This window comes from Takifugu flavidus, chromosome 2, assembly GCF_003711565.1.
Source record: "Takifugu flavidus isolate HTHZ2018 chromosome 2, ASM371156v2, whole genome shotgun sequence".
Classification (NCBI taxonomy): domain Eukaryota; kingdom Metazoa; phylum Chordata; class Actinopteri; order Tetraodontiformes; family Tetraodontidae; genus Takifugu; species Takifugu flavidus.
Window position 1 is genome coordinate 12,687,004 of NC_079521.1, and position 13,477 is coordinate 12,700,480.

General features: G+C 42.9%; 3 protein-coding genes across 8 annotated transcripts in view; all 3 read right to left on the minus strand.

Moving 5' to 3' along the window:
* Positions 1 to 686: 686 nt before the first annotated feature.
* On the minus strand, positions 687 to 5,090 carry LOC130521646 (mortality factor 4-like protein 1). 3 transcript variants are annotated; one of them, XM_057025366.1, is made up of 12 exons: positions 4,893 to 5,090; positions 4,428 to 4,474; positions 4,269 to 4,336; positions 4,079 to 4,165; positions 3,913 to 3,993; positions 3,741 to 3,766; positions 3,450 to 3,538; positions 2,939 to 3,064; positions 2,714 to 2,802; positions 2,218 to 2,390; positions 1,788 to 1,894; positions 687 to 1,103 (listed from the first exon to the last, which is right to left on the minus strand). In XM_057025366.1, the coding sequence occupies exons 1-11, from the start codon at positions 4,930 to 4,932 to the stop codon at positions 1,833 to 1,835; spliced, it is 888 nt and encodes a 295-aa protein (XP_056881346.1). In that variant the 5' UTR covers positions 4,933 to 5,090; the 3' UTR covers positions 687 to 1,103; positions 1,788 to 1,832. The 3 variants fall into 3 exon arrangements, with proteins under 3 accessions (XP_056881346.1, XP_056881345.1, XP_056881344.1); XM_057025365.1 differs by having other exon boundaries at positions 1,788 to 1,872; positions 2,939 to 3,040; positions 4,893 to 5,089; XM_057025364.1 differs by having other exon boundaries at positions 1,788 to 1,872; positions 4,893 to 5,089.
* A 2,061-nt stretch (positions 5,091 to 7,151) lies between these two features.
* Positions 7,152 to 9,248, minus strand: rxfp3.3a1 (relaxin family peptide receptor 3.3a1). The gene has a single exon (XM_057016988.1). It carries the CDS (start codon positions 9,097 to 9,099, stop codon positions 8,113 to 8,115), a length of 987 nt encoding a protein of 328 aa, XP_056872968.1. The 5' UTR covers positions 9,100 to 9,248; the 3' UTR covers positions 7,152 to 8,112.
* Positions 9,249 to 9,544: 296 nt separating this feature from the next.
* LOC130516135 (E3 SUMO-protein ligase PIAS1-like) overlaps positions 9,545 to 13,477 on the minus strand; it is a 29,278-nt gene continuing 25,345 nt past the window's right edge. For 3 of the 4 annotated variants that reach the window (XM_057016961.1, XM_057016971.1, XM_057016952.1), the window contains exon 13: positions 9,545 to 13,152. In XM_057016961.1, coding sequence (XP_056872941.1) covers positions 12,781 to 13,152 — 372 coding nt within the window. In that variant the 3' untranslated portion in view covers positions 9,545 to 12,780. Of the gene's footprint in view, positions 13,153 to 13,343; positions 13,408 to 13,477 lie in introns of all 4 variants that reach the window. The other variant, XM_057016976.1, reaches the window with a different exon arrangement.

Genomic DNA, 13,477 nt, shown 5'->3' on the forward strand with positions numbered 1-13,477 from the left:
GAACATTCTGTAATCTGCTGCCTGCTTGAGTCACAGGCCCGGATGAGCAGGAGTCAAAATGTGAGTAATGTAGGCAGAATAATCTAATCTCAGATGTACTTAAATCAGTGGTTGTTCCATCTAAAGCTTCTTAAAATCTAGAATAAGATAAAATGTTGATAAATCATACATGATGTGAAAGTCACTGTCTGTTCTCGAGCCAAACATGAGAACTTTAAGCAGAGCGGTAGATAACGTCCACAGTACTCCCAGAATACCTGCTGCATCCAGGATGAATGCGTATGATAGTGAATATGGTACTTATTATCATAGTCCTTAGTGCTACAGGTTTATTTAGCTGTGGGATATTTCAGTAATGCGTCTGTGTGCGCAACTCCCTGCAAATCATGTTTTCATGCTTCAAAAGTTGAATTTAAAATTAATCTGTTCCTGAAAATACGACCATTATAGTTATTACCAGACAAAATTGTCTTCACTCTCGCTCATTCAGGCAGCGCTGCAATTTTCAATTATTCCTATTCTTGACATGCACGCGCATGAATGATGTCTTGTCGGGCAATTGTGACAGCGTCCCCTCTGCTGCGTGATAGTCATCCACCCAGGCTTTCAACTGGTAAGTTTCATTATTTTATTATTGAGGGAAGTTTCAGACAAAGCCCCCTCAGAAAAACCAAAGATAGTAAACAGACTGTAGAAACATTTTATTTGTTTTTATCTTTTTTTTACAAACTCATACAAATACACAAGATACAGTAACAAAAAACATTTCCGCTATGTGGTGACGATGCAGTTGAGCAAAAGAAGTACTAATAAATACACACATGCAACATATTAGACAGAATGTAAAAAAGAAGGACACAAAAGAGCAGAAGTGAGAGGAAAAGAGCAGAATGTTGTTTTCTTCTCAGCTGGGACTCTTAAGAGCTTCCGAAGGGGCCTTTTGTCAGTTCATGTGAAAGATTTAATCACAGCCTTGACCCCAAAAATGGGTGGAGATCGGTAATTCAGGCGAGATGTCTCACACAGCCTTGCGGTGGTACTCAGGGGGGGCAACCTCATAGTCAATGGAGCTGAAGAGCGTGGATGAATGCTTCACGAGGTACCTGAGGGAAACATGGGAGCGACCGTGAGACTGGAAATTGGATATGGTTTGAAAATTCCACTGTTCCAGCTTCAATCCAACATGAGGAATTAAACGTTATTTGTTCTGGACTTCTTACAAACTGTCAGCTTTACAGCAAACACATACACACACGCACAAACGAGACAAGAAAAGACCATATCCTCATATCAGTGTGTTAAAAAACACTGAAATTACTTTTGAAATCACAGTTTTGTTCTTTCGTTCAAAATGTATCGCGTGAAAATGTATCTTCCATCGTAAATGTATTATCAGTAAAGTTAAATTACTAGTTCTGAATGAAAATTTGCTTGCTTTCGTTTTTTTCCCGCATTAGAATTGTTTAAAAATGTGACACTGTGTTTTTGTAGTGTGTTATTAGCACCTCTCCTGCAGTGAGCCAATTTAAATTCTTATATTTATCCAGCCCAGCAATTTTCCATTCAACTCCCCGAGAGGCCGACGTGTCCGTCAATCATCCCACACAAATCAGCTGTCAGCCAGCTTTATTCTACACGAACGCTGGCCAGCCGGAGCAGAAAACCAATTTGCTGGCTCTTGTTTTGGAGTATTTGCAGTAAGCTCGGCTGCACCAAACGCAGGCTGATGTGGTGTGAAATTCTGAGCCAAATGTGGTTCAAGGCAGCGCAATAATGCTAAAACTTACTGGAGGAAATCTTCGAGATAACTCAGCAGCAGGGCCAGACTTTTCTCATCCAGTGGAGTGTAGGCGAGCATGGCTCCGATACGAACTGTCGGACAGGGACAAACTAACTACAGGTGGAAATTTACCAAACAAAGCAAAGACAATATCTATTTACAAGTCAAAGTTCCAGATAATGTAAAATTTTTAAACCAAAATTGTTCTTACTGGCAGTTTAATGTGAGAATATGGATCAAATATCGTATCCGTTACGTATACATTTACAGACAAAGTCCAGTAAAAGGTTAACAGAAATACCAAACACAGATCACATATTGATACAGTTAGTCTAAAATTATTAAGCAACCTGCGTTAATGTTCATTTTAACACAGCATAACATCTTTAGCCTCTGATTGTGAACTGAGGGTATGACATGAGCGTTTGTCTCCCTACCAAACAGCCGCAGCAGGTGTGGAGCGCCGTACACCTGAGACATCGGCATTTCTGGATGTTCAGTCAAGACCTCTGCGTACTGCGGCCGCTCGAACTTATAGAGCAGCTGAGTGCCCAGCATGACATTGAAATACTCCCGGATCCCTGCTACCACCTCGTTTACCGCGTACTCTCTGTATTGGGAGTAAACACACAGACATGGGAGCCATCACAGCTTTTAGAACTGTCAAGTGTACAGAGAATGCAGGGAGGTAATAAGGTTTAGAATGCCACTATGTAGCGCTGCGTTACGCTGATAAATGCAAATTTTAATATAACTGCTTTTAATTATAACAATTCATGCAGATTAATCAAATAGTTTAAAACATCTTTAAAAAGAGAGTCAATTAAATACTGTTTTCAAACGTCAATAATGGCTGAGGTAGCTTTGAGTCATATGGATACAGGGCACCTTGGACGGATATTAACTTTGCTTGAGCTAAAGTCTTTTTCTTACTTATTGTCAGAGTTTCCTTTTGATTTCTTATAGTTTGCATAATCCTCTAAGACTGTCTCGATATTCTTCTTGGCAGGCAGATGAAATAACTGCAAGAGAAAGCCAAGGCAAAGAGTGATGTGAATTTTAAACACTTCTATTTTCTGTTTTGATCTTTCACAGGGTGCAAAAGTTGAGGTGAGCAAAAGCTTTAGTGGCTTCAGGTGCGTGGGGTCTTTGTTCTACCTGTTTTTGTCTGGTGACGAGGTCCCAGTCGTCCACCAGCCAGGGTTTCAGCTCTTCGGGGATCTTCACCTTTACTTCTACACGATTGGCGAACATTTCCTCCTGGACACACATGATTATTGTACTCTCTAAAACGAGATATTATGGCATTATTTCTGTCACACTGATTGGACTGCATATGGTGTTAGAGACAATCACATCATTAACACTCTTTTTGCTCTGTTTGCACACATAAACTGGACACAAGAACTGGGCAGAGGAATGCTTTAACCTGGAGGGGAAAATCACCAAAGGAACGAGCAACGAAAGGGTGCAGTTCCTTGCTTCACCACTAGACGGAGAGCCTAAAACTCAAGGGTCAGTTCTTGAGATCAGATCTTCTAAAGACAAGATGGCTATGGTCTATCCTGATGTTCTTGTATGCAAACTACACAGATTTTGGAGCTTCAAGCTACAAATTAGACAGCTGTGTTTCCATCTTTGGTTTGGACCAGTTAAGGATGATACATACACTCTCCACTGTGGGATCGACTCGGGCTCTCTTCTTCCGAGGTCCCTGCGGCGTTTCTCCACTGCTGGTTCCTTCACCCGGCCCTGGAGCTAAAGACATGTCCAGTGAGGCTTACAAATACTGCCTGATTCAAATACCACAGCAAATTGCTCAACAGTGTGGAGTTGTTTTAGGCCACACATATTATCACAATATTTTCATCTGGCAAACAAAAATGAGAGGACAAATCGAAGAACATATGTTTTACATTCAGTCTCTGTAAACTTTTAAGATTCTTGTAGTTTTACTCACTTTTCTGCTTTGCCTTTTTCACTTTCCTGGAATACAAGCAGATAAGATGAAATTAAATCCCAAGATGGCTGTGTTATATACCTCCATGGTGGATGCCTTAATGTGTTCAATGATCCAAACAACATATTATTGGGCCAATATTATATAAACCATTAAAGACTGTGGTACTTACAGATCAACATTTTTTTGCTGCACAGCAGCCATCTTCTTGCTCGGTGCTAAACCCCTCATCTTTCCCTCAACATAATGATCCCTGTGCAAGAAGGAAAAAATTAGGAACTTGAATTTAAACTTAGATTTATATGTTTTTATGACGTTACCAGAAATATCAAACTTACTGATTAGCCTTTTGAAGCTCTTTTTGTTTTGCAAGGTTGCTGTCCACATATTTAAGAACTCTGCTTTCAGGAACCCATTCATCCCAGCTGTGATAGAGACAACACAACACTGTTAAATGACAATCTATCACACTCGCTCTCTCACACACACATACACACACACACACAGAATACTGGTAAAACTGCTTACTTTTTGTTCCATCCGCTGTAATGAATGAAGTATTTAATCTGCTTCTCCTTTATATTAATCTTGACACACTGTAAAAAATGAAAACATAAAGATCATTTTACCTTTCCAGATTTACTTACAATTCAAAGGTTTCCACGCAGGCCGCCTGTGAACACTCACCTTTGCCTCATAGAGCAATGGCCCATGAAAGCACAGGACTCTTTCACCTGGAAATACATGAACAATCAACCCCCAAATACACCTACACAGAACATTTATCGTCGTGAATGTTTAATGTTGTTTGTTGTTGAGCTTTGTTTGTCCAATCCAAACGTCTGCAGATGGGTTTGCGGCCACTCTTTTGTGTGCATGACAGTTCACACGTGTAGCAATGATGGCTAGCTTGGCGCTAACGCCTCTCCAACCCGCCCCTCTCTGTTTTGTGGCCATTAGCTCTAACATGTAAGAATTTGGGGCAACGTATACATATTTCCTCTAAAAACTCTAATGTTTATGCAGTCAACGGGACTCAGTCTGCTCCAATGGTGAGACTATATTCGAGGTTCAGCAGCAGCAGCGTCAACAACAACAACAACAAAACCGCCCCCTTCCAGGCGATGGCCAGCTCATTTTTACCCCACAGACCTTCTTGAAATTTAGGTTTAGGGTCCTGTTTTGGCGCCATTCACAGACTCAGCTGATCGGATCCCTGAATGATCAAATCCGTTCATTGCCAGTGCCCATTTCTTCCAGACAGGAACCCCTCCGACATCGGAGCCAAAACGGTGGAGGAACCGAGTATGGCCTGCCTCCTTCTGCGTCACGTGACCGACATATCCAGCGCTGCGGTGCGTTCAAAGGGCTCCCAAAACCTCGAAAAAGATAGATCATTGAATGCCTTTGCGACACTTACGCGCGGGAATTTAATATGATTGTTTTTAAATTAATGTGACATATTCAAACAACTTCGTTATTAGTTTTTTTTAATAGTTTATTAGAAGGAGTGTAGGGCCAATCCCGAAGGAAACCATTGACGCAACTAAAAGAGAAACGAGCAACTTTGAATGTTGACAGCCATTCATATTTGCCTGTATCTCATGGAAACTGATACACATCCACTCATCCATCCATGTATGTATCCATCCATGTATCCATCCGCCCATTCATTCATTCATTTATCCATCCATCCATCCATCCATCCATCCATCCATCCATCCATCCATGTATGTATCCATCCACCAACCCATCCATGTATCCATCCATGTCCATCCGCCCATTCATTCATTCATCCATCCATCATGTATCATCAGCCATCACAACCAACACACATCCACCATCAATCCATCCATCCATCCATCCATCCACCATCCATCCATGTATCCATCCACCCATTCGTTCATCCATCCATCCATCCATCCATCCATCCATCCATCCATCAACCATCCATCCATCCATCCATCCACCACCCACCCCCCATCCAGCCATCCAGCCACCATCCATCCATCCAGCCATCCATCCATCCATCCATGTATGTCCATCCGCCCATTATCATTCATCAATCATCCATCATGGATCCATCCATCCACCCACCCACCCACCCACCACCCCAGCAATCACATCCAGCCATCCATCCATCCATCCACACCAACCATCCATCCATCCACCATCCATCCACCAACCATCCATCATCCATCCATTCATCCATCATCCATCCATCATCCCCACCCACCATCCATCCATCCATCACCCACCCACCCACCCACCCATCCATCCATCCATCCAGCACCCATCCATCCATCCATCCACCAACCATCCATCCACCAACCAACCCATCCATCCATCCATCCATCCATCCATCATCCATCCATCCATCCATCCATGTATCCATCCGCCCATTCGTTCATCCATCCATCCATTAGATCTGTCATGCAAATTCTCCGTGTCAGAGGTCTGACCACTTTTTTGAAAAATAAAGTGTACAAGCTTTTTTTTTCCTGGACTCCCTCTGCCCGAGTTTCTCAGCCGTTCTCTGGCCGTATTTTTAGGTCACACATTTCTCATGGACTCTGAACCCAGAGAGCGGTCAGCATCGTCGTGTGACATTTATGTCTTTGCGTCCATCACAATTTACCAGTTTTCACTCATCTGGGACATCTGCGTGGTACTGGGGTATTTATCTTCTATTATCTCAAACTGATGCTTGAGAATCTCCAATCTTAAATAGCGCCGCATTGCATTTTCCTCTTTATTCCACATTTTTCTCCCATTTTGGGACAAATAAAGTCAAGATAGTCACAGGCGCAGCTCACGATGTGAAGTCAGCACTGCAGCGGTTAAAGATGTGGTTTCAGTCTGCTGTGGTGGGCTATATTTACGCAGGAAAGTTTTAAAAAGTCACTTCAAGCTGTCTACTAACATCATGGTAAAGTATTATCCTTTCAACTCGAATACACATCTTTCAGCTGTTTAAATAATGCGTGTCAGCTGCGCCAGCATTTAAAATTAAAATGAAAAACACTGTTTAAGGAATTAGGGGAAATGGGGGACTGCACTAATGGACTAAAAGAATGAAAGAGGAAGAAGAGCTTTAAAAAGATAAATAGCAAGATTTTATAGATAGTGATGGATCGATATAGATATAGATTTTTATACATCCTTAGAAAAAAATATTACGAGCCAATATTGATTAAAATAAGTGTTGTTGGTGTTCAATAATTACCTTGTGGAAGCTCAACATGTGCGTTTTCCTTGGAAAAAACCTGTGCGCGGGTCCAGAGCAAAGCGCTGCTGACGCGGACACAGAAAAAAGGACAAAGGGTTCTGCAGCTCTGTAAAACACGAGTTATTAAAAGGAACAAAAGAGACACAGCCAAGTCAACTGGAAGATTAAAAAATGGAGAGCTGTTTTGCATTTTTCTCAATTGAATTTTATTTGGCAGCGTTAGATATATTAAGTTCCAAGCATTTTTTTCCAGGGTAACCTGTTACAAAAAGCAATGGCACGACGAATGGTCAAATCACCTATAATGCAAAATACCAATAAAGCTTCACTAATCAACATCGACAGTAAACCCACTGAGAGCTGACGGGAACAAACAATCAATCATCCACGGGACCTCGGGAGGATGCTGGCTGCTTCTCATCAACATTTGTGACACACCAGCATTAAATAGCTCAGATTGTTCTGTCTCAGTGCATCACATTATCTCCGCATCACATTATCTCCGCACTGGATGACATGTGACAGAAGCCAGCTCCATCCTGACTGAAGGTGACGTTCAGGTACCAAGGCTGACGGCTCTACTGGAGAGTTTGTGGTGCATCTTACGACGCGCGCAGTGGTTCTGCGCGTAAGCATGCGTGAGGCAACTTATCAAGAACGTCACAGTTTGAAGTATAAGGTTGCAATTAACATCAGGGCGGCACTCAGAGTTCATGACATAAAACGGAACATTATTTACACACGATATTCTTACATTATTATTATTTTCCTCTTTTGCACATTTAGTCATTCACATATGTCGCGATAAAGCCAGTCTCTGTTGCGTTGATTTTCTTGTTGACAGTTGTTTTTTTTTAGTTTTTTTTTTTTTTTTTAAAGACGCTCGAAGCTGCTCCATCGATACATTTGGACCAAGCGATTATTTTTATGCGTAATTACGCACGAGGTCTCCATGTAATTGTGTGACCAGCGGTCACTTTTTCACCACGCGACGCCAAAGAAAACACGGAGGTGGCACGGTAACACGGACTAAACACTTCAAAACAGTTTGTCCACACATCAGAAGCGTAAAAGGTCGTAAGTTGGTTCAACGATTCTTGCGATTCGGCTGCGTTATTTTTGCGTCACATCATTCGGAGCCAACTATTCCCTGCGAAGCAGCTCTTTAAGTTTGTTTCTGAACTCTTTCCTCATCAGACAGTAAATAATGGGGTTCAGACAACTGTTGGTGTGCGCCAGACAGACGGTCAGTGGGAACACGTACGTGTGCACTATGTAGTAGGCTTTGTCCCAGTTGGCAGCGTTGAGTTTGACCAATACGCTCCACAAGGTGATGGCGTGGTTTGGCATCCAGCACAGGAAGAATGACAACACGACGATGGTGATGGATTTTGTGACGCGGGATTTGCGCTTACGGTTGCTTGTTTTCATGCTCCGTTTCCGGATAAAACGCAGCAGCATTATGTAGCTGACGGACACGATGGACATTGGCATGACGAATCCCACCAGGATTTTCTGGATGTGATAAACTGCTAACCAGTACTGCCCTCCGGGGAACCTCAGCAGGCAGAGTTTCTCTCCCGATACGTTTCCAACAGTTGAGAAAATCGGGGTTGGCGCAGTGGCCAAGGTCGCAAGGGTCCAAATGATGGCGCAGACCCACTTGGTGGAGCAGAGCTTATGCGGGGCTCTGCTTTTCAGGGCAAAGGCGACTGAGCAGTAGCGGGTCACGCTCATGGCAGTGAGGAAGAAGACGCTGGCGTACATGTTCATCACGGTGACCGACAGGATGATTTTACACATGGCGTTCCCGAACGGCCAGCTGAAGTCCTGCGCGATGTCCACGGCCCAGAAGGGCAGAGTGAGCACGAACTGAAGGTCCGTCACTGCCAAGTTAAGCACGAAGAAGTCCACCTTGGACTTTTTCCTTTTTTGTTTAACCCTGATGAAGAAGAGCACCAGCAGGTTTCCAACTAACCCCGCAGCGCAAACCACAGAATAAACAACGCAGATAAGGAACCTCAAAATCGGGTTCCCGTCAGCTGTCACGTCGATGTCCTCCAGTTCTCTGAAGATGTCCACGTCCATCAGCGACCAGTTCCAATAAACGCTCCCGTTGTTGTCATCCATTCTCTCAGAAGTTCACGGAGTCATAAACAGGACGTGCTAAGTGCATTGAGAGTAGCTATAAGAGCATCGCGTTAGAGATGAGAGGAACATGATGCTACAGCAACTCCTCAAGCTGGTCTGAATCCACCCCATCCTCCCGCCACCTCCCTCCTCCCCAAAACACCACCATCCAACATCACGGCTCTCAGGAACGGCGCCTCCCAAGCTTTATATTTTCCAGAAAATATTTAATGCGCATCGGAGGCTGGTCACAGTATAAATGGTCAAATAAACAATTCGGTTTGGACAGAAAAACGTGCTCAGAAAATAAATATTTTGTCTTTTTAGAGTCAACACGCTCAAGTTTGTCTCTGCTGCCACCACGTGGAAACACCGAAGATCTGCAGTTTATCACAATTCAGCCAACAGATTTTTTATAAAAACAAAACCAAAACAAACACAAGGATGCAAGAGAATGTTTTTTATTACATCTAAAATTTCTACATAAACAGGTAACATTCAATAAGTAGACAATTTCTTCCAATGCAGGTAATAAATATTTTTTTTACTTATCAGTTTTATACAAATTGATGAATATTCATGGTACAATGTCTCCTTGCATGAAAAGCCTTGTTTTAATGACTTTTTCAAAAGTAAAACAAAACCTGTGAATGTTTTAAGGCAGCGAGTGCAGGAGTCTGAATTTGAGATTATTTCTTTATTGGTCGCACTTTTTTTTTAAAGAATAGTTCAACTTTTCTGAAAAATATATAAATTAAGTTATTCTTTCACTCTGAACCGACAAAAAACAAAACAAAACATAGAGACGAACATCAAACAGCCACATCTGGATCTCAGTTTGCACTGTTTCATACAGACATACTAGATGTCACTGTTAACTTTTCCCTTTTAAAGCAAAGACATGACAGGGAGCTGAGTGTGTTTAAATGGAAACACTGGGGACGAATGTGGCAGTGTAACACCAGCACATGCTGGTTTTTGGCCCAGTTTCATCTACCAGCAAACACATCTGCAGCAAATACACTGAATAGAACGAAATCCTGTTAATCACCTGTGAAGCTGTTCTGGAACCCTCTGCTGAGCGCTGTCTGACCTTTACACCTCAAAATGAGGAGGGAATAATGACACGTTGAGAAGGAAATGCACCGTGTGCAGCTGCAGACAGGTGACATTTCAACAATAGGACACATCAAATCCACATGGTAGTTTCCTGTCAACCGGAAACCAAACTACTCCTTACTGTACCAGTTGTGACCCGACCCTCACCCTGACCAATAATCCAGATTAACATGGAGGAAAAATCTTCATGAGTAAGTGGAGACAACCGTTATCATTACATCGAACAGATCTGGTTAACTCAAACAGTTTAAATGATTAGTTCACACTTGATCACCAGGCTTTCTGAATGAAGTTGCCTTGAATGCAACTGTACATTCGTATGTTGTCATTTCTATGCCTCTCCTGTTGAATACTCAAACGGGGATTTATTTAATTTAAGAGGTAAGTTGTTTTTTATTATTATTATTCTTGAGCCTTGTCAGAATAAATGTACCCGGTAAAGATTATTTCAGAATGATTAAAAAAAAAATCAAACAAATCTTAATATTTATGTAGAATCTTTGGTCAAGTGGTAAAGTGGAAATGCTGACAGTGATGGGCAGACTTGTTTCACCACCTTCCACCTACAGCAGAACTTGAGTCAACTGATGTCTCAGTCAGTTTGCAGCTGATTACTAGTTGGAAATAAAAAACACCTTCATGTAAGCATATTTGCACTATTTTCCTCAATTAAATATAAAAATAAATAAGGGTGGCTTATGACATCATATGATAAAGCCTTTAAGCGTCACCTTATTTATTTTTTCTGGATTAATGTCACTGAATTCCAGCTAACACGAGTTAATAACTATCATCAAATGACAAATGAGTAAAAGGGCTAAAACATGACTGAGTAGCAAACAAGAAGTTGTCCCCCTTATCGTGAATGTGTGCCTTAAAAATGTCTGTTGGCTCCCAATAAAATACACACACGCATCTCATGTTAAATAACTAAATGGTACCTTTCATGAAAGCGATTTGAGAGGATAATAAATGCATATTAAATAAAATCCCAAGTGACAATGACTCTCATACACTCATCCATGTAAAAATATAATATATAATAGAAATAAAGATACAGAATAAATAAAATACTGCACAACACAGGAAATATACAAGGTTTTTTCTTTCTGACAGTCTGTTTTAGAGCTGAGGATGGTTTCCCGAGAGGAGAGCAGAAACTCCAGACCAAGACGGCGAAAGAAAAGCGAAGAGGAGGCGGAGGGGTGAGGAAGGGGGGTGAGTTTAGGTCTGGGTGTCCTATGAGCTGCTGAAGGACAGGACAGGACAGGACAGGACATGTCAGGAGAGCCAACCTGCTGTCAGAGGGCATTATTACATGTCCAGACCGTCTCAGGTCCTTCGTATGACACTGAAGGCTAAAAGCAAATATACAACTGTGCGATACATTCATGAGGAAAGTTCGGCTGAACGGCGACAGACTTGAGGTATTGTGAAGGCTACCACCAAGTGACCCCCCCCCCGGTCAGGATAATGCCTTGTCCAGGGTGCAGAACGACTTCCGACACGCGCCAATGATTGCTTCATGTCTGATAACGGTCGCTGGAGAGGGAGATTTTCATAGGTGACATTAAGACATTCTCTCCACACACGGCGCGACACGTGTGCACGCAAACAGGCACTGGTACAGACGCGGTCACACTGAGAAGCTACAACGGGATGCTGCTACAGCTCCACTTCCTCTACGATTCCCTTTGAAACTGTCAATGTGATGAAAGGGAAAACAAAACAGAAGACGGAGACTGAAACACCAGCAGAGACCCAAAGACGAGAGTGAATGCATGCTGGCACAGACGGAACTGCACTCAGACTGCTGGGATATTTGGCATCGAGCAAAAAAGAAAAGTCTCCAGCTCAAGATTCTGCTTCGATAAGTATAAATAAGCATCCATTTAAAACCCTTAAAAGCACAATAAATTTGTCAGTACAAGTAAACAGAATTTCAAGGGTAAATTCAGCCTCTAAGATACAACACAAGTTTATAAAGAGGTCTGAGCAACAGAGAGAAACAGGAAGTGCAGCTAGAAACCTTGGTCAGGACAGAGCACAAAGAGGAGATTTCCACATGGCAACAGGCGTATGTTGAAGCTTCTGTGGAAAACAAACCCTCCAGTTTTGCACTTCGAAACAGCGACTGAAGCAGCTCACTTGACTGAAAATGTTCCAATTTTACATATAAAAGTAAAAGAGGAAAATAGATTTTGTTCTCTGTACATGGCGTCGCTCCTCGTGTCTGTATAAAAAAACCTTCGTCCTGTGTTTTTGCTCAGGCAGCGTCTCTGCTGCTTGTGCTGCGTTGGTACCAGTACACCAGTAGGTTCAGGCGCTGGGCCGGTTACCCGTCCAAAACTAGTTTTTCCAAACACAACGTCGACAGCTGTTCCCTTTAAGTCATCGCTTTAAATTCTTCTCCTGTCACTTCTGGTGAAGAAAACCATTTAAAAAAATCGTCTCTCCCAGTTTGGGGGTTTGTGGGTGCTCGGTTTGCCGGGTCACGGGTTACCCTGGGGTCAAAACCTCCTACAGGAGAGTTGCTGAAGTGTAATCTCGAAACTTGCTGAGTCAGTCCAACGATATAACGTCGGGTATTCCACCGTAAATAGCTGCTACGGCTGCTTCGGCACTGCTCCTGCTGGCCACCACTCCAGGGTGTGTGTGCACCGAGTGTGAGCCCGAGTGCAGGGACGAGTACGCGGAGTGAGCGTCGCGGAGGTTCCCGGAAGACACCAGGCCGCCGCCGCCCGAGCTGCCCGCCCCATTGGTGGGCGCATTCAGCGAAGTGCCCGAGGAACCCCCCGTTTGGTTGAGGTACAGCTGGGAGGAAGAAGAGGAGGATGTGGCACTGTAGGGCAGGAAGCGGTTGAGGAGCAACTCGTGGTCGTCGGAGGATGAAGCTGCTGCCGCCGCCGCCGCCGCCATCACCATGTTATAATGCTGACGTCAAAGAAATTAGAAGTTTTCATGAGCAAAACCAGCCAAATAAAATCACCAGGTCACTATGAATGTATTCTCCCCCACGTTTAACACTATTTAAGGAGTGTAAATACCAAGTAGCAACAAATGATCAACTTTTGTTGTAAGTTTGTCTGGAACACAGTGTTCCAGTGTGTGGACTCTATTGCCACCTAGTGGTCATCGGCGGAATTGCACTTTTGAAGATAGGTCATGGGATGGGTGGAGATGTTTCATCTATTAAATAAGAGCAACGTGAATTTAAGTCTTGCATTAATGAGCCTATTTAGCTGTAACTTAAAATATT

Bases quoted from the DNA above. Each gene is read 5' to 3' on its own strand.
- LOC130521646 (XM_057025364.1), bottom strand. From the start codon at position 4,932: ATGGCGCCAAAACAGGACCCTAAACCTAAATTTCAAGAAG. The intron at 2,391-2,713 runs GTAAGAAAAAGA...CTCCCAATACAG, and splicing joins AAAGGAAACTCTGACAATAA to AGAGTACGCGGTAAACGAGG. The intron at 1,873-2,217 runs GTAGGGAGACAA...CCTGTCCGACAG, and splicing joins ACACCTGCTGCGGCTGTTTG to TTCGTATCGGAGCCATGCTC.
- rxfp3.3a1 (XM_057016988.1), bottom strand. From the start codon at position 9,099: ATGGATGACAACAACGGGAGCGTTTATTGGAACTGGTCGCTGATGGAC.